The 25,057-nt window shown below is 36.8% G+C and overlaps 1 protein-coding gene and 1 pseudogene across 1 annotated transcript; one reads left to right on the top strand and one right to left on the bottom strand.

Annotated features, from left to right (window-relative positions):
• Window positions 1-228: 228 nt before the first annotated feature.
• On the top strand, window positions 229-13,936 carry LOC112098413 (putative disease resistance RPP13-like protein 1). Its single transcript, XM_024184692.1, is given in 2 exon segments — window positions 229-1,228; window positions 10,249-13,936. Coding segments are annotated over 2 exon segments (4,443 nt in total). The 5' UTR covers window positions 229-367; the 3' UTR covers window positions 13,831-13,936.
• Window positions 13,937-15,562: 1,626 nt separating this feature from the next.
• On the bottom strand, window positions 15,563-16,548 carry LOC18040248 (annotated as a pseudogene).
• Between the last annotated feature and the right edge of the window lie 8,509 nt (window positions 16,549-25,057).

The raw sequence follows: 25,057 nt of genomic DNA, 5'->3' as shown, positions 1-25,057 counted from the left end.
AAGCGCAATTAATACCTCCCAATAATTTGATGCCCGTGATCTTTACAAATTTACTTCACTAATTAATTAATAAAGTTAAAAAAAAAAAAAAACACTCAGAGGAAGAAGACGCATGTTTGATTTTTACAAATCGCTAATAACTTTACAAATCATTACGTGTTTGATTTTTTTTTTTAATTTCTGTGATCCTCTGATTTTATATTTGTGGTTGGCTCCGTTTTACTTTTCACTTTTACGGTGGGTTTTTCTTGATTTCTAGGCTTGCTAGACACAATCACAAACTCACGCTGCTTATTCACTTTTCTCATTCTGCTTTCCACAAGCTCATAATCTGGTTTCATTCTTTGTCCCAAAAAAAAAAAAATATATGTCGATCATCGGAGAGGCAATCCTGAAGGCGTCCGTTGAGATGCTGGTCAATAAGTTATCTTCGGAGGGGCTTCGTTTATTTGAACGCCAAGGTCGAATCAAAGACGATCTAGTGAAGTGGAAGAAGAAGTTGGTGACGATCAAGGCGGTGCTTGATGATGCTGAGCAGAAGAAGACGACTGATGATTCTGTGAAGTTGTGGCTTGGCGAGCTTCAGAACTTGGCTTATGACGTTGAAGACTTGTTGGATGAGTTCCAAACTGAGGCTTTCCGGAGGAAGTTGCTGCTTGGAAATGGAGAACCAGCTGCTGCTCATGATCAACCCAGCAGCAGTCGTACAAGCACGAAAAGTAAGTTTCGGAAGCTCATTCCTACTTGCTGCACCACTTTTACTCCACAATCGATTCAGTTCGATTACGCCATGATGTCCAAAATCAAAGAAATCAACGATAGATTTCAAGATATTGAAGAAAGAATAGGCTCGCTGAATTTGATAAAAAGTTCAGCTGGGGGATCCAAAAAAGCCAGGCAAAGGCAAGAGACAACCTCTTTGGTGGAGGAAGCCAAAGTATATGGCAGGGAAACAGAAAAGAAGGAAATTGTTGAATTGTTGTTGAAGGATGATTCAAGAAAGGATGGTGGATTCTCTGTTATTCCTATTATAGGTATGGGCGGGCTGGGTAAAACCACTCTTGCTCAGCTTGTCTACAATGATAAGCAGGTGGAGGATCATTTTAATCTCAAGGCATGGACTTGCGTCTCCGATGATTTTGATGTTAGCAGGCTTACAAAATCAATCCTAATTTCCATTGCTCCTGGCCAGAATGTGGATAATCACGACTTGAATAAGCTTCAAGAGGAGCTAAAGAAACAACTATTTGGAAAGAAATTTTTGCTTGTTTTAGATGACGTTTGGAATGAGAATTACACTGATTGGGTTCACCTCAGCCTTTCATTTCAAGCTGGCGCACAGGGAAGTAAGATTGTTGTCACCACTCGCAATGAAGAGGTTGCCAAAATCATGAGCCTGGATCAAGCTTATGAACTCAAAAGCTTGTCAACTGAGGACTGTCTGTCTGTGTTCGCTCAGCACTCTTTGGGGACAACAGATTTCAGTTCACATAAGTCATTGGAGGACATTGGCAAGAATATAGTGATCAAATGCAACGGCTTGCCCTTAGCTGCGAAAACTCTTGGTGGACTCTTACGTGGTAAACGTGACCGAAGTGATTGGGAAGATGTGCTCAGTTGCAAGATATGGGATTTACCAGAAGAGAGATGTGACATTATACCTGCGCTTAGAGTGAGCTACTATTATCTTTCGGCACCTTTGAAACAATGCTTTGCATACTGCTCATTGTTTCCAAAGGATTATGAATTTGAAGAGGAGGAGATAATTTTATTATGGTGTGCTGTGGGTCTCTTGGATCACGGAGAGAGCGGGAATCCTAGTGAAGATCTAGGTCGAAAGTTCTTTCGAGAACTACGTGCAAGATCTTTTTTCCAGCAATCAAGCAACAGTATATCACGATTTGTGATGCACGACCTCGTCAATGACCTTGCTCAATGGGCTGCTGGGGAAATGTACTTCAGAATGGAGTATATCTCAGAGGTTGACAAGCAACAAAGTTTTTCAAGAAATCTTCGTCATCTGTCGTATATTCGTGGAGATTACGATGGTGTTAAAAGGTTTGAGGACTTGTACGATATCCAACATTTGCGAACATTTTTACCCGTAATGCTGTCAAATAGCTCACTGTCTGGATACTTGGCTCCTAGCATTCTTCCTAAGTTGCTCAAACTCCAACGCTTGAGGGTCTTCTCTTTGCGTGGATACCGCATCCCTGAGCTGCCGGATTCAATTGGTGCTTTGAGGTATTTAAGGTACCTTAACCTGTCTGGAACTGAGATTAGAACTCTGCCTGAATCAGTCAACAAGCTTTACAATTTGCATAGTCTTTTGTTGGAAGATTGTGATCGGCTGAAGAAGTTGTGTGCAGACATGGGAAACCTCGCCAAATTGCATCATCTTAAGAATTCAAATACGAAGTCGTTGGAGGAAATGCCACTAGGAATTGGCAAGTTGACTTGTCTTCAGACGTTGTGTAATTTTGTTGTAGGAAAAGACAGTGGTTCCGGGTTACGAGAGCTAAAGTTGTTGACGCACCTTCGTGGGACACTTTGCATTTCAAAATTGGAGAACGTAAAAGACGTTGGTGATGCAAAGGAGGCTCAATTGGATGGAAAGAAGAACCTTAAAGTGTTAATGCTTCGGTGGACAAACAGTACCGATGGCTCGTCTTCAAGGGAGGCGGAAACTGAAAAGGACGTGCTTGACATGCTAGAACCCCATAAAAATCTGGAACAATTTTGTATCAGCGGCTATGGAGGCGCAAAATTTCCAACTTGGTTCGGAGATTCCTCATTCTTAAAGTTGGTGACCTTAAAATTTGAATATTGTGGCATGTGTCCTACCCTGCCGTCAGTCGGCCAACTACCCTCTCTAAAGCATCTTGCAGTATGTGGAATGACTAGTGTAAAGAGGTTGGGTTCAGAGTTCTATGGGAATGATACTCCAATTCCTTTTCCATGCTTGGAGACGCTTCATTTTGAAGACATGCAAGGATGGGAAGACTGGATTCCTCATGGATTCAGTCAGGGAGTTGAACGGTTTCCTAAATTGAGAGAGCTTCACATTTTAAGATGTTCTAAACTGAAAGGAACATTTCCAGAGCACCTTCCTGCATTGGAGATGCTTGTTATTGAAGGATGTGAAGAATTGTTAGTTTCAGTTTCGAGTCTTCCATCTCTTTGCAAATTCATAATTGGTGGATGCAAAAAGATTGTGTGGGAAAGTGCAACTGGTCATCTCGGATCGCAGAATTCAGTAGTTTGTAGAGATACATCAAATCAAGTGTTTCTCGCAGGGCCATTGAAGCCGCGAATACCAAAATTGGAAGAATTGGAGATAAATGATATGAAAGAGCAGACATATATATGGAAGAGTCATAACGAATTGCTGCAAGACATTTGCTCTCTCAAAAGACTGACGATTACAAGTTGTCCCAAACTTCAATCCTTGGTGGCGGAGGAAGAGAAAGACCAACAACAGCAGCTCTGCCAGTTGTCGTGCATACTCGAATATATAGATTTGAGAGATTGCCAAGACCTTGTGAAGCTGCCACAATCACCTCTCAGCCTCAGCTCCTTGAGAGAGATAGAAATCTACGGCTGCAGTTCCCTTGTTTCCTTTCCTGAGGTTGCTCTGCCTTCCAAGTTGAAGAAAATTGAGATTAGAGAATGTGATGCACTGAAATCGTTACCAGAGGCATGGATGTGCGACACCAATTCATCTCTCGAGATCTTGGAGATTTGGATTTGCAATTCGTTGACATATATTGCTGGAGTCCAACTACCACCGAGCCTTAAGTGGTTGGAGATCCGCCATTGCGATAATATAAGGACTTTGACGGTGGAAGAGGGCATCCAGAGCAGCAGCAGCAGCAGAAGGTACACCTCATCTCTTCTCGAGGGCTTGCATATTAGCAGGTGTCCGTCACTGACGTGTATATTTTCAAAAAACGAGTTACCTGCCACGCTTGAGTCCCTTGAAGTTGGCAATCTACCTCCGTCTCTTAAGTCCCTTGATGTTTGGAGTTGTTCAGAGCTGGAGTCAATAGCAGAAAGGTTGGACAACAACACATCTCTTGAAACAATCAGTATTTCTGAGTGTGAAAATCTGAAAATTTTACCGAGTGGTTTACATAATCTCCGCCAGCTTCAAGAGATAGGGATATGGGAATGTGAAAATCTGGTGTCCTTTCCCCAAGGGGGATTGCCTTGTGCGAAACTCACGAGGCTAGAGATATCTTATTGTAAGAGACTACAGGTCTTACCCAAGGGATTGCACAATCTGACCTCTCTTCAACAATTAACAATAGGAGAAGGAGGTGAGCTTCCAAGCCTTGAAGAAGATGATGGCCTTCCCACCAACCTTCATAGGCTGGAGATTATTGATAATAAGAAGATTTGGAAGTCAACGATTGAGTGGGGTCGGGGATTCCACAGATTCTCCTCTCTGCGACAACTTACAATCAGCGGATGCGATGACGACATGGTGTCATTCCCACCGGAGGACATAAGATTGAGGACCACGCTTCCTCTTCCTGCCTGTCTAGCATCCCTGATGATTGGTAATTTTCCAAATCTGGAACGCCTATCTTCTTCAATTGTTGATCTTCAAAACCTCACTCACTTGGAACTCGAGGATTGTCCCAAGCTCAAATACTTTCCGGAGAAGGGCCTGCCTTCCTCACTTTTGCAATTATACATCGGGGGATGTCCGTTGATAGCAGAGAAGTGCAGAAAAGATGGAGGACAATATTGGGACTTGTTAACCCATATACCTAAAGTTAAAATAGATTTTAAATGGGTTTTTGATTATTGAACAGAGGACGACTTAAATATTTTATTATTATTATTTTTTTTTTTTAAAATTGGGCGTGTATGTGTTGATGATTAATGGGTTTTCGAAATAAAAGGAACAATGGGCTCGCATTATTTAGCAAAGGAGGAGGACTCTATTAATTAATTAATTAATTTCTTATGCCTATCTCATTCTCAACTGTTGAAACTTCAGTTTCTTACATTTGTTCTTTCCGCGGTATGGTTACATACGTAAAATATTTTATTATTAAAATTTTTTTCTTTTAAATCAGGTGTGTTTGTGTATGTAATTTTAAAATTCAAATCTCAGTTGAAAATTGTATGAATTAATTAATTAATTAATAGATTAATTTCTTATGCGTATCTCATTCTTAGCTGTTGAAATAAACTTCAGTTTCTTTTATTTAGTTGTACGGTTACATATGTGTAATATTTCTCTTCATCAGACTTCGGCAAAATTGTTAATGTTCTTATTTGTAATTAATTAGTACGTTAGTGTTCTTCTTTTATTGTGTTTGTATAAGAACAATGCTACCCAATATCAATTGATCAAGTAAATTAAACCGACCACAATTTATCATGATTTTGCCTTTACCTTAGTGGTTTTTGAGAGCTAATTAAACACACGAGGGCTGGACCATATTAAAAAATTAATTATAATCTTCAATCGTTATTAGTATGAATTTATAAATATAATTTCATCAGTTACTGAATATTTGAATTCACCAACTGCAATGGATCTTCATATTAACACATCAATATGACAGAAATGAAAATATCTTCATGAATTGAAGTGGGATAAATTTTTTTTCCTCTTAAAATGCATACTAAAGGCCAAAGAAAAAGATTTTTTTTTCTTTTTTAATTTTCATTAACAATAAACCAGGCGTATTAATGGCTATATTAATGAATTGATTTCTTATTGAGTACAAATGTGTAATGTATAATGGCTATCTCTTTCTTAGCTGTTGAAACATCTATATATATATATATATATATATTGTTACAAAAGCACTTTATTACATAATCTTCGTACATATAAACCATCATCAAATCCGATAACAACAAAAACAGAAAATCGAAGGAGAAACAATATTCCACAGCAACGCCAATAGAATTTTAAAAGCAAAATAAGCAAAACGTTAGCCCCAAAAAAATTAAAAACAAAAAGCGAACTAAGCAAAGCATCGTCACTAGAAGAATTAGTTTTAAGCTTTAGTGGGCTTAATTAATTTTAAGCTTCAGCTGCCTTAATATATTCACCAAAAGGATTACCAGCTGCGTCATCAGCATTAATAATACGAGTTAATAAGCCTAAGTTGCCTCTTCCCTCAGCAATAATGTTAAAATGTTTTTTTAATGGTGTTGCAAAGTGGTTTTTGGTTGCTAATTATAAGCAGATGAAGGCTGGACTGTATCACACAATTATTTATACTCCCTAATTTAATGCACTTTAAGCAACTTCTTGAATTAATCGTTTCTGTACCTTCGCTATTAGTATTTATAAATACAATTTAACAGTTATTGAACGTTTGGATTCGTCAAAATTGTTGCAATTACAATGAATCTTCGTGTTAACACATTAATATCACAGAAGAGGACGAATTAGGAGTGGGATAAATTTTTTTCCCCTCAAAACGCATACTATATGCCAAAGAAAAAGACTTTTAAAAAAAATATATATTTTTATTAATTATAAACCAAGAGTATTAATTTCTTTTAGTGTTGTAGGACTAGGATTTATAAAAAGCACTTTATTGTTGTCAATACATACAAGCCATCCTAAAAAACCCATCAAAATACATTAAACAAAGCGTCCATAGAGAAACATCTCACAACAAAACCAAAAAAAGATCATAAACAAATAGCACATCAAGCAAAGCAATCACTTCTTTCTTTAATCAATTACATTTGAGCCTTGGTAGCCTTAATATCTTCATTGGAAGAATTACCAGACTCTTCATCAATGTTAATAGCCTTCGGCTGCCTCTTCATCTCCTCAGCAAGCTTTGGCACTCAGTGAGCCTTAATATGATCCAAGTCAAGCACTCATTGGCATCCTAAACTGCCTCCAAAACTTGCCAAATGCTCTCTTAGCTCTGTGCCATTTCTCTCCTTCAACCCTCTCCTTATAATAATCATCAGCCTTCCTCTGCCCACTTACTCTCAATACCCTGTTCTATTCAACTTCAATCTTCACATCATCTTTCTTAATTCCGAGAATGTCGAGTGTGATCACGTGTGTTGTGGCACGCTTTACAAATATAATAGAAAGTAAAGGCTCCATCCACTCTCCTTCTAGTCTGCTCTCGCCAGGGCTAGAGTTTGATGATGATCAGCTCCTTTTGCGATTGTTAAAGGGGTTTGTTCAAGAACCCTGAAAGGCTCTTTCGTCATTCGGAACATCATGTCAAAGAAAGGTGATCGTGTGTACGGCATCAGAGCATTTGCTTGTGATGCCATGTTCATCAATGTTGCCGCCACAACAAGAAACAACATTGTCATTGCAAGAATTCTTGATTTTGCCATCTGGGTAGCTAGCTAGCTATTTGAAAGTGTTTGTTTGAAGCTAAGTGTTTGTTGGTTTTCTGGTGAAATGGAGGGAGGTGAATTAGAGAAATATATACACTTTGACTGGATTATAGCTCGATATCTGGATAGTTCTTTAGAAGTCTTTGCTAAAAAACTCAAGAGAAAATTCTAGCACAACGTAGAGGCTAGAAGAAACATTTTGTAGAATGTTCTGGAGATTGAAATTCTTTTGATTTGGGAATCTTAGTTGGAAACTTTGCTAGAATTAGAATATGCCACGTGTTACTTAAAGTAGTTTTGTATTAATATTGAACCAATTACTCGTAACTTATTATAAAACACAATTTCGTGATTATTTTATAAATCTACAGTGGAATTGTTCAAATGAAAGCGCAATTGGGAAAATCATTTTTGTCTCAATTCACATGGGAGACAACACTAATCAGTGTTGTCATATATTATAATCTCAAAACGTCACGATTGTTGCTACCCGGTAAAAACCAGTTCAATTTGATTTTCGATTTATTCACGACAACTAAAGGCGTGATGGGTGCCAATCCCTGTGGGATCGACCTCGTTACCACTATTTTATTTCTAGATTCGTGCGCTTGCGAGTATATTAAAATTTTCACAACAATTAGCATGCCAAAAAGCAATTTCCAGAACTAGTCAAGTGTTACAGGGAAGAAAGTGAAAAATCACAAAACCAATTAGATGCAATGGCCTCGGATAGTAGCCGAACACCACTTCATTATTCATTTGCAAATCCCAACCATTAGATTAACGTAATTAAAATCTAACGGCTGAGTAGCATAACGACAAAAAAGAGGGGTATGGAGCTGGATCCTAGAGTAAAGAAGAAGAAAAATTAACTTTGTATATTTTTTTTAAAAAAAAAAATTGTGACAATTTGAATATTATTTTTGTTAAGTTAGATTGTGCATCAACATAAAATAAGGTTGAAATTTAAGGGTATCAATATAAAAGAAGTGATAAAGCTAGTTTGTACAAACACAATTAAATAATTCAAATTAGACTAAAATTTAGAAATATTTATAACAACCCAATTGCGCACTACTGATTTTGAGTTGGAACTGTTTTAACTTGTTCTAAAATGGAAACTTAGAAGTCTGAGTTGAAGCACACTATGATAGAATATGTCACATGTTAAAATAGTGTTGTGTTAATATTGAATCAATTACTCATTGTAAAACACTAGAATGATTGCTATGAGAAAACAAAATTTCATCATCATTATATATATCTGAAGTGGAACTATTTACACTAAAGGGTAATTGGGAATATATTCAGTGTCCCAAATTCAATTACATGTCCTTCGCATTTTCTCTTTGAATTAGTCCTAAAAACACTTGCAACATAGACTGTAATGTGATTTATTGGGGTGAATTTTTTTTTTTTTGGTGATTATCAAATAATATATTTGAGAGTTTTTTTATTTATATATATATATAATTGAAATTATTTTAATTGTGCACAAGAGTATTGAGGGTCATTGGGAGGATTTGCTCGTTAATGGTTAGTGAAGTAAACCGACTAGGGGAATATATCAAAAGCACTTTATTACATCATCTTCATACATATCCCATAGAATCTTGGTTGCATTCATTCTAGCAAAAATACTTAACTACTTGATCGACGAATATCTAATGGAATTTTGTGATGATTGGTGAATTGCTAAATTATTAATGGGTGGTGGGCTCTGTTTTTTCTTTTCTTAGCTGCAAGGAACAACAAGTGGGGAGACTTGCCACATTTTACGTCGTATTTTGCTCGACCCCTGCACTTATTAAACTTTTTCATTTTGCTCGCCAACTGGTGGTGGTGGGTGCATTGCCAAATTATTTAGTCATTGGTCAATAAAGTACAAACGCGTGATTTCTACTAAGCTTGCTGAACCAGACCCTTCACAATCACAAACTCATTCCGCTTAATTATCCATTTTCTCACCCGTTCAATATTCTCATTCTGCTTTCCATAACCCATAATTCTGCTCCTTTCTTCCTTTGCCCAAAAAAAGAAAAAAAAATGTCGATCATCGGAGAGGCAATCCTTACGGCGTCCGTTGATTTGCTGGTCAATAAGTTAGCTTCAGAGGGGATTCTGTTTTTTGCACGCCAAGAGAAGATCCAAGACGATCTAATGAAGTGGGAGAATATGTTGGAGATGATCAAGGCGGTGCTTGATGATGCTGAGGAGAAGAAGACGACTAATCAGTTTGTGAAGAAGTGGCTTGGCAAGCTTCAGAACTTGGCTTACGATGTTGAAGACTTGTTGGATGAGTTTCAAACTGAGGCTTTCCGGAGGAGGTTGCTGCTTGGGAATGGAGAACCAGCTGCTGCTCATGATCAACCCAGTAGCAGTCGTACAAGAACAAGTAAGTTTCGGAAGCTCATTCCTACTTGCTGCACCACTTTTACTCCACAATCGATTCAGTTCGATTATGGCTTGATGTCCAAAATCAAAGAGATCAACAGCAGATTTCAAGAAATTGTGACACAGAAAAACTTGCTAGATTTGAAAGAAAGTTCAGCTGGAGGGTCCAAAAAAGCCAGTCAAAGGCTAGAGACAACCTCTTTAGTGACTGAAGCCAAAGTATATGGCAGGGAAACAGAAAAGAAGGATGTTGTTGAACTGCTGTTGAGGGATGATTTAAGCAACGATGGTGGATTCGCAGTTATTCCTATTATAGGTATGGGCGGGCTGGGCAAAACTACTCTTGCTCAGCTTGTCTACAATGATAAGCAAGTGCGGGATCATTTTGATCTCAAGGCATGGACTTGTGTCTCTGAGGATTTCGACGTTAAGGGGCTAACAAAAACAATTCTAAGATCCGTTACCAAGCAGACTATTGATGACAGTGATTTAAATTTGCTTCAAGAGGAGCTGAAGAAGAAGTTATCTCAAAAGAAATTTTTGCTTGTTTTAGACGACGTTTGGAATGAGAATTACAATGATTGGGTTCGCCTCAGCCGTCCGTTTGAAGCTGGAGCGAAGGGAAGTAAGATTATTGTCACAACTCGTAATCAAGAGGTTGCAGACATCATGGGAACTGCCTCAGCTTATCAATTAAAAAAGTTGTCAATTGATGATTGTCTAGCTGTATTTGCTCAACATTCTTTGGGGTCAGATAACTTATTGGAGGAAATTGGCAAGAAGATAGTGGCCAAATGCGATGGCTTGCCCTTGGCAGCGCAAACACTTGGAGGACTTTTGCGAGGAAAAGATGACAGATGTGATTGGGAGAGAGTGCTCAGTACCAAGATATGGGAATTGCAAGAAGAGAGATGTGACATTATGCCGGCGCTTAGAGTGAGCTACTATTATCTTTCGGCACCTTTGAAACAATGCTTTGCGTATTGCTCATTGTTTCCAAAGGATTATGAATTTGAAGAGGGGGAGATAATTTTGTTATGGTGTGCCTCGGGCTTCTTGGATCGCAAAGAGCGTGAGAAAACTGGTGAAGATTTAGGTCTTGAAATCTTTAAGGAGCTACATTCAAGATCCTTTTTCCAGCAATCAAGCAACGATGCATCACGATTTGTGATGCACGATCTTATCAACGACCTTGCGCATTGGGCTGCAGGGGAAATATACTTCACAATGGAGTATACCTCTGAGGTTAACAAGCAACAAAGTTTTTCCCGATATCTTCGTCATCTGTCATATATTCCTGAATATTATGTTGGCGGTAAAAGGTTTGGGGACTTGTATGATATCCAACATTTGAGAACTTTTTTACCAGTAATGTTGACAGAGAGTTCGCCTGGCTACTTGGCTCCTAGCATTCTTCCTAAGTTGCTCAAACTCCAACGCTTGAGGGTCTTCTCTTTGCGTGGATATCACATCTCCGAGCTACCAGATTCAGTTGGTGATTTGAGGTATTGAAGGTACCTTAACCTGTCTGGAACTAATATTAGAACTCTGCCTGAATCAGTCAACAAGCTTTACAATTTGCATAGTCTTTTGTTGGAAGATTGTGATCGGCTGAAGAAGTTGTGTGCAGACATGGGAAATCTCATCAAATTGCATCATCTCAATAATTCAAATACAGATTCGTTGGAGGAAACGCCACTAGGAATTGGCAAGTTGACTTGTCTTCAGACGTTGTGTAATTTTGTTGTGGGAAAAGACAGTGGTTCGGGGTTATCAGAGCTAAAGTTGTTGATGCATCTTCGTGGGGCACTTGAAATTTCAAAATTGGAGAACGTAAAAGACGTTGGTAATGCGAAGGAGGCTCGGTTGGATGGAAAGAAGAATCTTAAAGAATTATTGCTTCGATGGACACGCAGTACCGATGGTTCATCTTCAAGGGAGGCAGAAACTGAAATGGGTGTGCTTGACATGCTCAAACCCCATAAAAATCTGGAACAATTTGGTATCTGTGGCTATGGAGGTACAAAATTTCCAACATGGTTAGGAGATTCCTTATTCTCAAATTTAGTAACACTTGAATTTGAAGATTGCGGCATGTGTACTGCCCTGCCGTCTGTCGGGCAACTGCCCTCTCTAAAGCATCTTACAGTGCGTGGAGTGAGTAGAGTAAAGAGATTGGGTTCAGAGTTCTATGGGGATGACTCTCCAATTCCATTTCCATGCTTGGAGACTCTTCGTTTTGAAGACCTGCAAGAATGGGAAGTCTGGATTTCTCATGGATCCGGTCAAGGGGTTGAAGGGTTTCCTAAATTGAGAGAGCTTCACATTTTAGAATGTCCTAAACTGCGAGGAACATTTCCAGAACACCTTCCTGTATTAGAGATGCTTGTTATTGAAGGATGTGAAGAATTGTTAGTTTCAGTTTTGAGTCTTCCAACTCTTTGCAAATTCTTAATTGGTGGATGCAAAAAGGTTGTGTGGGAAAGTGCAACTGGTCATCTCGGATCACAGAATTCAGTGGTTTGTAGAGATACATCAAATCAAGTGTTTCTTGCGGGGCCGTTGAAGCCACAACTACCGAAATTGGAAGAATTAATTTTGTCGACAAAAGAGCAAACATATATATGGAAGAGTCATGACGGATTACTACAAGACATTTGCTCTCTCAAAAGTCTGGAGATAAGAGGGTGTCCCAAACTTCAATCCTTGGTGGCGGAGGAAGAGAAAGACCAACAACAGCAGCTCTGCGAGTTGTCATGCAGACTCGAATATCTAAGATTGAGATATTGCGAAGGCCTTGTGAAGCTGCCACAATCATCTCTCAGCCTTAGTTCCTTGAAAGAGATAGAAATCTACAAGTGCAGTTCCCTTGTTTCCTTTCCTGAGGTTGCTCTGCCTTCCAAGTTGAAGAAAATTGAGATTAGAGAATGTGATGCACTGAAATCGTTACCAGAGCCATGGATGTGCGACACTAGTTCATCTCTCGAGATCTTGAAAATTTGGGATTGCCATTCGTTGACATATATTGCTGAAGTCCAGCTACCACTGAGCCTTAAGAGGTTGGACATCCAGAGGTGCAATAAAATAAGGACTTTGACAGTGGAAGAGGGCATCCAGAGTAGCAGCAGCAGAAGGTACACCTCATCTCTTCTTGAGAACTTAGCAATTTCCAGTTGTCCGTCTCTGACATGTATATTTTCAAAAAACGAGTTACCTGCCACGCTTGAGTCCCTTGAAGTTGGCAATCTACCTCCGTCCGTTAAGGTACTTGATGTTTATGGATGTCCAAAGCTGCAGTCAATAGCAGAAAGGTTGGACAACAACACATCTCTTGAAACAATCAACATTTCTAACTGTGAAAATCTGAAAATTTTATCGAGTGGTTTACATAATCTGTGCCAGCTTCAACAGATTGGTATTGGGGGTTGTGGAAATCTGGAGTCCTTTCCCAAAGGGGGATTGCCTTGTGCGAAACTCAGGAGGCTGGAGATATATGATTGTAAGAGACTAGAGGCCTTACCCAAGGGATTGCACAATCTGACCTCTCTTCAACAATTAACAATAATAGGAGGTGAGCTTCCAAGCCTTGAAGAAGATGGCCTTCCCACCAACCTTCATTCACTGAGGATTGAGGGTAATATGGGGATTTGGAAGTCAATGATTGAGCGGGGCCGGGGATTTCACAGATTCTCCTCTCTGCGATATCTTTTAATCAGAGGATGCGATGACGACATGGTGTCATTTCCACCAGAGCCAGAGGACAGAAGACTGGGGACCACGCTTCCTCTTCCTGCCTCTCTAACATCTCTGAGCATTGCCTTTTTTCCAAATCTGGAAAGCCTATCTTCTTCAATTGTTGATCTTCAAAACCTCACTAAATTGACACTCTATGATTGTCCCAAGCTCAAATACTTTCCGGAGAAGGGCCTGCCTTCCTCACTTTTGCAATTAAGAATCTATCGCTGTCCGTTGATAGAAGAGAAGTGCAGAAAGGATGGAGGACAATATTGGGACTTGTTAACCCATATACCTTATGCTCGAATAGCTGGTAAATGGGTTTTTAATGACGACTCAACAAAGGAAGACTGAAATATTTTATTATTAGTTTTTTTTTTAAATTGGGCGTGTATTATGTGTTGGTGATTAATGGGTTTTGGAAATAAAAAGAACAATGGGTTCGCATTATTTAGCAAAGGAGGACTCTATTAATTAATTAATGAATTAATTTCTCATTCTCAGCTGTTGAAACTTCAGTTTCTTATATTTGTCTTTTCCGCGGTACGGTTACATATATTTGACTTTTTTTTCTTCTAAATCAAGCGTGTAATTTTAAAATTCAAATCTCAGTTGAAAACTATTTTAAATTAATAAAAGGAAAAATGTTAGGTAGAGTAAGACGCTCGCTTTATTTTAGCAGCGGGGGACTATGAATTAATTAATTAATTAATGGATTAATTTCTTATGCGTATCTCATTCTTTAGCTGTTGAAATAAACTTCAGTTTCTTTTATTTAGCTGCACGGTTACATATGCTGCACGGTTACATATGTGTAATATTTCTCTTCTTCGGCAAAAGTTATTAATGTTCTTATTAGTAATTAATTAGTACATTAATGTTCTTCTTTTGTTGTGTTTGTATAACAACAATGCTTACAAATATCAATTGATCAAGTAAATTAAATTTAGTTAATTAATTCTAAACCGACCATAATTTATCAAAAACATTTTATTATATAATCTTCGTACATGTACGTCGTCATCAAATCCCATAACAACCAAAACAGAAAATCAAAAGAAAACAAGAAGATGCCACACAATAAAGCCCAATAAAATATCAAAAACGAAAAAGCAAACGAAGCCAAGCATTTGCCCCCAAAGAGAATCAAAAATAAAAAACAAACGAAGCTACGTGCATTTCGATTTTTGTGGCCTTAACTTAATGTCTTCGCCAGAACTCATCAGCAATGACGTTATAATGTTCTTTTAATGCCCTATTGTAAAGTGGTTTTTGAGTGCTAATTAAACACAGGAGGGCTAGACCATATTACAAAATTAATTATAATCTTCAATTGCTATTAGTATGAATTTATAAATACAATTTCATCAGTTACTGAATATTTGAATTCACCAACTGCAATGGATCTTCATATTAACACATCAATATGACAGAAAAGAGAATATCTTCATGAATTGGAGTGGGATAAATTTTTTTTCCTCTTAAAATGCATAATAAAGGCCAAAGAAAAGACTTTTTTTCTTTTTTAATTTTCATTAACAATAAACCAGGCGTATTAATGGCTATATTAATGAATTGATTTCTTATTGAGTGCAAATGTGTAATGTATAATGGCTATCTCTTTCTCAGCTGTTGAAACCTCATTTATATACATACACACGCACATTTTCTGTGTGTCAATATACTATTTATCAATTATTGAATATTTTGGATTCATCTAAACTATTATAATTCCAATAGACCTTCGTATTAACACATTAATATGACAGAAGAGGAATATCTTTATGTATTAGAATGTGATAATTTTTTTTTTCCTTAAAATGCATAATATATGCTAAAGAAAAAGATTCTTCTTTTTTATTTTTATTAACAATAAACCAAGAGTATTATTAATTTCTTTTACAAATTTAGGACCCGGATTTATAAAAAACACTTTATTGTTGTTAATACATAAAAGCCATCTTTAAAAATCCATCAAAATACAATAAACAGAACATCCAAAGAAAAACATCCCACAACAAAACCAAGAAAAGATCACAAAACAAATAGCACATCAAGCAAATCAAACACTTCTTTCTTTAATCAATTACATTTGAGCCTTGGCGGCCTTAACATCTTCATCGGAAGAATTACCAGGCTCTTCATCAATGTTAATAACCTTAGGCGGCCTCTTCTTCTCCTCAACAAGTTTTGGCACTGTGATCCTTAGAACACCATTTTCCAAATGAGCCTTAACATGATCCAAGTCAGCACTCATAGGCATCCTGAACTGCCTCCAAACCTTGCCAAATGGTCTCTCAACTCTGTGCCATTTTTCTCCTTCAACTTCCTCCTTATAATAATCATCGCTCTTCCTCTCCCCACTCACCCTCAGTACCCTGTTCTCTTCAACTGCTATCTTCGCATCGTCTTTCTTCATCCTTGGAATGTCGAGTGTGATCACGTGTGATGTTGGTGTCTCATTTCAGTTTGCTCTCGCCAGTGCTAGAGTTTGATGATGTTCAGCTCCTTTTGGGATTGTTAACAGGGTTTGTCCAAGAACCCTGAAAGGATCTTCCGTCATTGGGAACATTACGTCAAAGAAAGGTGATCGTGTGTACAGCATCAGAGCATTTGCTTTGATGCCATGTTCATCAATGTTGCTGCCATAACAAGAAACAACATTGCCATTGCAAGAATTCTTGATTTTGCCATCAACTAGCTAGCTTTTTTAGAGTGTTTGTTTTGAAGCTAAGTGTTTGTTGATTTTCTGGTGAAATGGAGGGAGGTGACATAGAGAGATATGTGTTGAAAAAATAGCATGTATATATGCTATTTTGAGGGCACATTTTGAGTGGGTCCCACTTAACGAAAGTGGAAAATAGCATGTATATATGCTATTTTGAGGGCATATTTTGAGTGGGTCCCACTTAACGAAAGTGGAAAATCTTGTGAGGTTCGGATTCTACTCCATTGATACTTCAAAAGTATAATCTTATTTTCTCAAAATGGTGCTTGGGTGAATGAGAAATTGTCTCTCAAAGTTCACCTTTGAAGTTGGAAATTTGAAGGGAAATGAGGCCTATCCCACATGGGAAAAAGAAGCCTAGGGATTAGTATTTATATATAAACACTTAACCATGCTTGTTCAAGAATTATAAGGATAGAGGCTCTCTCCACACGTGCGTGTGCAGGGGGGGTGCAAGTCCAAGACCGATTTGGTTGAACTCGTCTGCGTACGCGAATGTCAGCCCAAAATCATCCATGCAAGCTTGGCACGTTTTTAATTTCCTTTTGAATTTTTTTATTGTAATAGATTCACGTTTTGAATTCAAAGGATTTGTAACAGCTTCAACAATTATTTTTAGCTGTTATATAATTCATGTTTTTTTAATTCAATTTTAAAATCAATTCAATGAATTGATTTGGTTGTTATAACAATTAAGTAAAACATATTGAATTCGGAAATCTAATACAAAGCAGCTGTTACATCCTCATATGACTATAAAAAGGCACCTCCTCTTCTGTTTTTTGCACACTGAAAAAACCAGCACACTTGTTTTCCTTCCTCTATCTTCATCGTCTGTTTTCTCTGATTGAGCTCGCTGTTGTGGTTCGCCGGAATTTTCAGCCTGTGCTTAGCCGGAAATTCGTGCCCGTTGTATTCTGGGAAACAGATACCAGCTGACCTAAAGCACTCCAAGAGTGGTAAATCTGTTTTAAGGAAACTGTCTGCAGGGCTCAGGTTTATGTTTCTGTTTCTGTTTCGGTTTCCTTTCTCTTCTGTTCTTCATTTGTTGTTTCCCATTGCTAGTTTACATTGTTGTTTAAATTAGCTACTATTTAAATTATTATCTCACTGTGTATCATTTTTTTTACAATCTTAAAACAGAATCAATTATCATTGAGATGGCAACTGAAACCATTGATGATATTCCGTATGTCCCAGTTTCATCTTCTGTTGCTGCACCAACTGTTGTAAAGGAACCAGCCTCTGTGGCAATTCCTGTCAATCATGCGGAAGGGCCTGAAAAATTCAATGGCCAGAATTTCAAACGTTGGCAGCAAAAGATATTCTTTTACTTGACCATGTTGAACCTTGCAAGTTTCTTAATCGAGAATGCTCCTAAACCTAAAGAGGGTGAAACGGATATTCAAGTTGCAAGTGCAATTGATGCATGGCATCATTAAGATTTTTTATGTAAAAATTATGTAATGAATGGCCTTAGTGATTCCTTGTATAATGTATACATAGGAAAGAAAACAGCCAAGGAGTTATGGGTATCCTTTGACCGGAAATATAAAACCGAGGATGCGGGAACCAAAAAGTTTGTTGTTGGTCGCTTCCTAGATTATAAAATGGTGGATTCTAAAACTATAATAAGTCAAGTACAAGAGCTTCAAATTATATTATCTGAAATCCTTGCAGAAAGGATGCATCTAAGTGAAACTTTTCAAGTTGCCGCAATTATTGAAAAATTGCCTCCTGCTTAGAAAGATTTCAAGAGCTATTTGAAGCACAAATGAAAGGAGATGAATATTGAAGGGCTGGTTGTTAAGTTCAGAATTGAGGGAGATAACAGAAATGCAAAAAGAAAAGGAGTTATTTCTATGGCAAAGGCAAATTTTGTCGAACATGGACCTAAAAATAAAAATAAAAAAATGGGTCCGAAAGGAGGAATTTCCAAGAAGTAAACAAAGTTTCAAGGAAAATGTTTTAATTGTGATAAGATGGGTCACAATGCTTCATATTGCAGGTTGCCTAAAAAGAAGCGAGAGGAGAATGTGATGGAAAACATCACTCAACATGTTTCAGACATAAACCTCTCTACAGTGGTTTCAGAAGTGAATCTGGTTGGCTATAATCCGAGAGAATGATGGATTGATACGGGAGCAACCAGACATGTTTGCTCGGACAAAGGATTGTTCACTTCAGTTGAAGCAGTTAGCAATGGAGAGAAGCTATTCATGGGGAATTCGGCTACGTCTGAGATTGATGGTCAAGGGAAGGTGATTTTGAAGATGACGTCTGGGAAAGAACTGACTCTGAACAATGTGTTTTATGTGCCAGAAATTCAGAAGAACTTGGTGTCTGGATCGCTGTTGAACAAACATGGCTTCCAAATGGTGTTTGAGTCAGATAGGGTAGTTTTGTCTAAAAATGGGATGTATGTGGGAAAGAGTTATGTTAATGATGGGCTATTTAAGCTCAATGTAATGACTCTGAAACCAATAATTAATAATAAAGCTACTTCTTCTGCTTATTTGCTTGAGTCTTCTAATCTTTGGCATGGTAGATTAGGACATGTTAATTTTAAATCTTTGCGTAAATTAATTAACATGAAGCATATTCCCAATTTCCAAATTGATTTGAAACATAAGTGTGAAACTTGTGTTGAGGCAAAACTAACTAGGTCATCTTTCCAAATAATTAACAGAAACACCGAACCACTTGATTTAATACATATTGATATTTGTCACTTTAAATCCATTCAAACAAGAGGTGATAATAAATATTTTATTACCTTTATAGATGATTGCACAAAATATTGCTATGTATATTTATTGAAAAGTAAAGATAAAGCTTTGAAAAAGTTTATTCTCGACAAAAATGAAGTTGAGAATCAACTTAATAGAAAAATCAAAGAATTAAGGAGTGACCGTGGTGGTGAGTATGTTGTTATGTTTATGTCACTATGTGAACAAAATGGAATCATACATCAAGTCACGACTCCATATTCACCTCAATCTAATGGGATTGCAGAACGAAAGAATCGAACTTTAAAGGAAATGATGAATGCAATGTTGATAAGTTCTGGGTTACCCCAGAATATGTGGGGAGAAGCTGTTTTGTCAGCTAATTATTTATTAAATAAGATACCCTGAAAGCAAGAAGATAAAACCCTGTATGAGCTATAGAAAAATAGATCACCTTCATATAAATTCTTACGAGTGTGGGGGTGTCTTACTAAAGTAGTGGTTCCTTCAATAAAAAAGTGAAAATAGGACCAAAAACTGTTGACTGCATTTTCATTGGTTATGTACAAAACAGTAGTGCTTATCGATTTTTGTTACATAAGTCTAAAGTTCCAGATGTCCACAAAAATATGATAATAGAATCAAGAAATGCATCATTCGAACATGTGTTTCCTTGCAATTCTAGAGTGGAATCGAGAGAATTGCGACAATTTCATGAAACAACACTTGGAAATGAAGAAAATGATGAAGCACCAGAAGAAGAAGAAGAAGAAGATCAAGAACAAGAAATTGAGGTTAGACGTAGCAAAACAGCTAGGATAGAAAAGTCTTTTGGTCTAGACTTTCTGACGTATTTGCTAGAAAGTGAACCTCAAAGCTTCAAAGAGGTTGTAACTTCAGCTGAAGGCACTTTATGGAAAGAAGCCATTAACAGTGAAGTTGAATCCATTTTACAAAATCATACTTGGGAGCTAGCAGATCTTCCTCCAGAATGTAAACCTTTGGGGTATAAGTGAATTTTCAAAAGGAAAATGAAAGCTGATGGATAAATCAATAAATACAAGGATAGGCTTGTAATTAAAGGTAATAGGCAACGAGAAGGCCTTGATTACTTTGATACTTATTCTCCTGTTATGAGAATAAATTCCATACGGATGATAATAGCAATTGCAGCTTTGCGCAATCTCGAGATACATCAAATAGATGTAAAGACGGCTTTTCTAAATGGAGATTTAGATGAAGAAATCTATATGGAGCAACTTGAAGGTTTTATAGCTCCAGGACAAGAAAAGAAAGTTTGTAAATTGGTAAAGTCATTATATGGCTTGCAGCAAGCACCGAAACAGTGGCATGAGAAATTTGATCATATGATGATCACAAGTGGTTTTAAAATCAACGAGTGTGACAAATGTGTTTATGTCAAAGAAACGGAAAATGGCTATGTCATTTTATGTTTATATGTTGATGACATGCTCATTGTTGGAAGTGATGATGACATGATTAAATCTACCAAGAATATGTTGAAGTCTAAGTTTGACATGAAAGACATGAGTCTTGCAAATGTCATTTTGGAAATTAAAATCTGAAGGGCTTCTAATGGACTTATTCTAAGTCAAAATCATTATGTAGATAAAATTCTTGGAAAATTTAATAAAAATGATAATATTATGTCTAAAACTCCATTAGATACTAGTATCCATTTATCGAAAAATAGAGAAGAGGGTTTTTCTCAAGTAGAATATGCTAGAATAATAGACAGTCCGATGTACTTAACAAGTTGTACCAGACCAGATCTAGCCTATACGGTAAGTAAACTTAGTAGATATACGAGTAATCCAGGAACTGATCACTGGAAAGCTATCGTAAGAGTACTTAGGTATCTTCGATACACTCGTAATTATGGACTGCACTATACTAGGTATCCAGAAGTATTAGAAGGATTTAGTGATGCTAACTGGATATCAGATGTAAAAGATTCAAAATCCACTAGCGGCTATGTATTTACACTAGCAGGTGCAGCTGTATCATGGAGATCTTCTAAACAGACAGTAATTGCTAGATCTACAATGGAATCTGAATTCATTGCATTAGATAAATGTGGTGAAGAAGCAGAATGGCTACGCAATTTTTTAAAAGGTATTCCAAAGTGGCCAAAGCATGTGCCTTCGATTTGTATACATTGTGATAGTCAATCAGCTATCGGTAGGGCACAAAGCAATATGTATAATGGTAAGTCTAGACACATACGTCATAGACATAATACCATTAGACAACTTATTTCTACTGGAGTTATTTCTATTGACTATGTGAGGTCAAAGGATAACATTGCGGATTCGCTAACCAAAGGGTTAAATAGAGAGCTAGTAGAAAAATCATCGAGGGGAATGGGATTAAAACTCATAGATTGATTAGTCAATAACGAAGGAAAACCCAACCTAGTAGACTGGAGATCCCAAGATCTAGGTTCAATTGAACAACCTATTTGTTAAAGACTAAAGTTGGATTATTGTGGGGTTTATTCTCTTGAGAAGATTACCTCATTGACCATTCATATTATGAAACAATGATGCTCGTGGGGAATAAGGTTGAGCTAGGCTCTTAATGATTCTTATGCGTCGGAAAATTCGAGCGGAGTAATGCGGGTTACTTTTAATTAAGATATCACCTATGTGAGAGAGAAGTGGGGCCGCTTCAAAGGGAGCTATGATGGGTTTAGCTCTTAGAAACTCTTGCAGAACCAGGTAGATGTTCAAGGCCAAAACGAACATAACCATGAGAACTCAACAGTGTTAGGAGAAATACCTATGTGTAGTATATGATCGTTTACACTAACGGCCGCACAGTTCAAAGACATCGCGTCTACTGATCAGCCAGTAAAGTAATTATACTATTACAAGGGAAGGTTAAAAGGATAACACCAACCTATCATGTGCTAGGTATCAATCCAATAAACTCAATCATTAAGGTCAAAAATGGTTTTGATGTAAAAAAAATATAGCGGTTTTTTGTTTTACTGCCAATTTTCATTCATGTGGGGGATTGTTGAAAAAATAGCATATATAGATGCTATTTTGAGGGCATATTTTGAGTGGGTCCCACTTAACGAAAGTGGAAAATCTTGTGAGGTTCGGATTCTACTCCTTTGATACTTCAAAAGTATAATCTTATTTTCTCAAAATGGTGCTTGGGTGAATGAGAAATTGTCTCTCAAAGTTCACCTTTGAAGTTGGAAATTTGAAAAGAAATTAGGCTTATCCCACATGGGAAAAAGAAGCCTAGGGATTAGTGTTTATATATAAACACTTAACCATGCTTGTTCAAGAATTATAAGGATAGAGGCTCTCTCCACGTGCGCGTGTGCAGGGGGGTGCAAATCCATGACCAATTTGGTTGAACTCGTCTGCGTACGCGAATGTCAGCCCAAAATCATCCATGCAAGCTTGGCATGTTTTTAATTTCCTTTTAAAATTTTTTTTATTGTAACAGTTTCACGTTTGAATTCAAAGGATTTGTAACAGCTTCAACAATTATTTTTAGCTGTTATATAATTCACGTTTTTTTTAATTCAATTTTGAAATCAATTCATTGAATTGATTTGGCTGTTATAACAATTAAATAAAATATATTGAATTCAGAAATTCAATACAAAGTAGCTGTTACATCCTCATATGACTATAAAAAGGCATCTCCTCTTCTGTTTTTTTGCACACTGAAAAAACCAGCACACTTATTTTCCTTCCTCCATCTTCGTCGTCTGTTTTCTCTGATCGAGCTCGTTGTTGTGGTTCGCCAGAATTTCTAGCCTGTGCTTAGCCGAAAATTCGTGCCTGTTGTATCCTGGGAAACAGATACCAGCTGACCTAAAGCACTCCAAGAGGGGGTAAATATGTTTAAGGAAACTGTCCGCAGGCCTCGGGTTTATATTTCTGTTTTGGTCTCCTTTCTCTTCAGTTCTTCATTTGTTGTTTCCCATTGCTAGTTTACATTGTTGTTTAAATTAGCTACTATTTAAATTGTTATCTCACTGTGTATCGTTTTTCTTACAATATGTACACTTAGATTGGATTATATCTCGGTATCTGGACAGTTTTTTAGAAGTCTATGGAAAAGAAACTGAGAGAAAATTCTAGCACAACGTAGAGACTCGAAGAAATGTTTTGCAGAACGTTCTGGAGAAAATTGAAACGTTTCTTTTGATTTGGGAATCTGAGTTAGAAGCTCACTGGAATTAGAATATGCCACGTGTTACTTAAAATAGTTTTGTATTAATATTGAACCAATTACTCGTAACTAATTTTAAAACACAATTTCATCATTATTTTATATATCTGAAGTGGAATTGTTCAAACGAAAGCGTGATTGGGAAAATAATTTTTGTCCCAATTCACATAGGAGAGAACGCTAGTCGGCGTTGTCAAGTATGTTATAATCTCAAAACATCACAATTGTTGATAACCGGTAAAAACCAGTGCAATTTGATTTTCGATTTATTCACGACTACTAAGTCGTGATGGGTGTCATCACCAGGCAATAGAAATAAATCATGACAAATAAAATTAAAGAACTATTTTGTACTAGCTATACAAAGAAGTATATTACAGTACTATACACCCAAAAGAAAATTAAAAAAATAAAAATGAAGGCACCATTCATACCTCCAAATCCAGCACTAGCACTTGAAAACAATAGAAACAAACGAATTTGCCAATAAAAAAGTCCGTTGGAGAAAGCCAAGAAGATGCAACTAGAAGCCAAGTGATGTAAGGGAAGGAAATCTATTCCGAAAGAACTCCAAATCGAATTCAGGAAGTAGCATTGACTTACCCAGTTACAAAAGGAAGCCACTTTGATCCTTTAAGATGATTCTGATGAAATTGGTTCCCTGCATTGAAACCATAAACTGCACCAAAACCAGAGCCAGATTATAAGGGAAGAAAAAAGGGAGGAAAAAAAAATTTTACAACATGAATTGGACTTTTATTTTATCTTCCACAAGCAAGAAATTCGACTAGAAAAGTATAAAACAAGTATAAAATATGAAATTTTTAGCAATCTTACAAAATCAAACCCAAATCTCAATAAGAGTTTACATAGTTTTAGTAAAGCTCTACAACTATTTTTTTAACACCTAATAAGATCATCTCCATAAATTTGAAAGCTTAAAACAAAGAAAAAAATACTTTTGAATACAAATATACAATGGAGTAGAGAGCAAAAAATAACTAGAGGGGAAAAAAAAAAAAACACCAAGAGCAGAAAGATTACATATACCATCTCCAGCCCATAATTCGGACTTATGGCCATTGCACTTATAAATCAAGATATGAAGTTTAGGGTCTAGAGTCTTCAACTCCTTGCAGTTCTCCTCCACAGATGATCTGTAAAAGTTATAAGAGAAAGCTAATTAGTTTGCAACTCTTTCTAGCAAGTTGATTAGTAATCCTAAACAAGTTTATAGCTTATTAACTATAGTTGGAATTCCCCCAAAGTTACTAAAACACAAACAATAGAAATAGTGAGTTTTAAATTAGTTGTGAGCAATGCATAGTCTGCCATCATTCTCAATTTGGTCTCCCATGAATATCATGCCGATATGTATAAGGATATTTTCCCAATATCAGACTAAAACAACATTTTCATAACAATAATTCGGACATTTTCTACTATTTTTATCTTTTTGCTAACCAAATGCAACATCAGAAAATAAATTTGAAGGAAAAAAAAATTTAAGCATACTCATATAATTTAATCATAAATATTATCAATAAAAATTAGCCTAGATCTAAACAATTGAACTCTAAACAAATTAAACAAAAAAATATATAATTTAGGATGCTTCAAAACTTTGATTGACACAAATTGCATCATTCCACTAAGACAGCCGAAACATATTAAATTATAAGGAGATTAATTTTTTTTTTATGGATTGAATTTTAAAGAGATTTTATTCAAAAGAGAAGAAGAAATTTAATAAATTCAGTATCTAACACAGCATATCCAAATTACTAGAACAAGAAACAAAAGTTAGAAAGTTCTCAACTGTGGATGAAGGAGGAACTTATTAAAAACTTTGCTACACTTGTGCAGAAGAAGAAAATAAGCATACTTTGATTGAGTTTTGCGG

This window comes from Citrus clementina, unplaced genomic scaffold, assembly GCF_000493195.1.
Source record: "Citrus clementina cultivar Clemenules unplaced genomic scaffold, Citrus_clementina_v1.0 scaffold_5, whole genome shotgun sequence".
NCBI lineage: Eukaryota > Viridiplantae > Streptophyta > Magnoliopsida > Sapindales > Rutaceae > Citrus > Citrus x clementina.
This window is presented reverse-complemented; position numbering and strand designations above follow the sequence as displayed.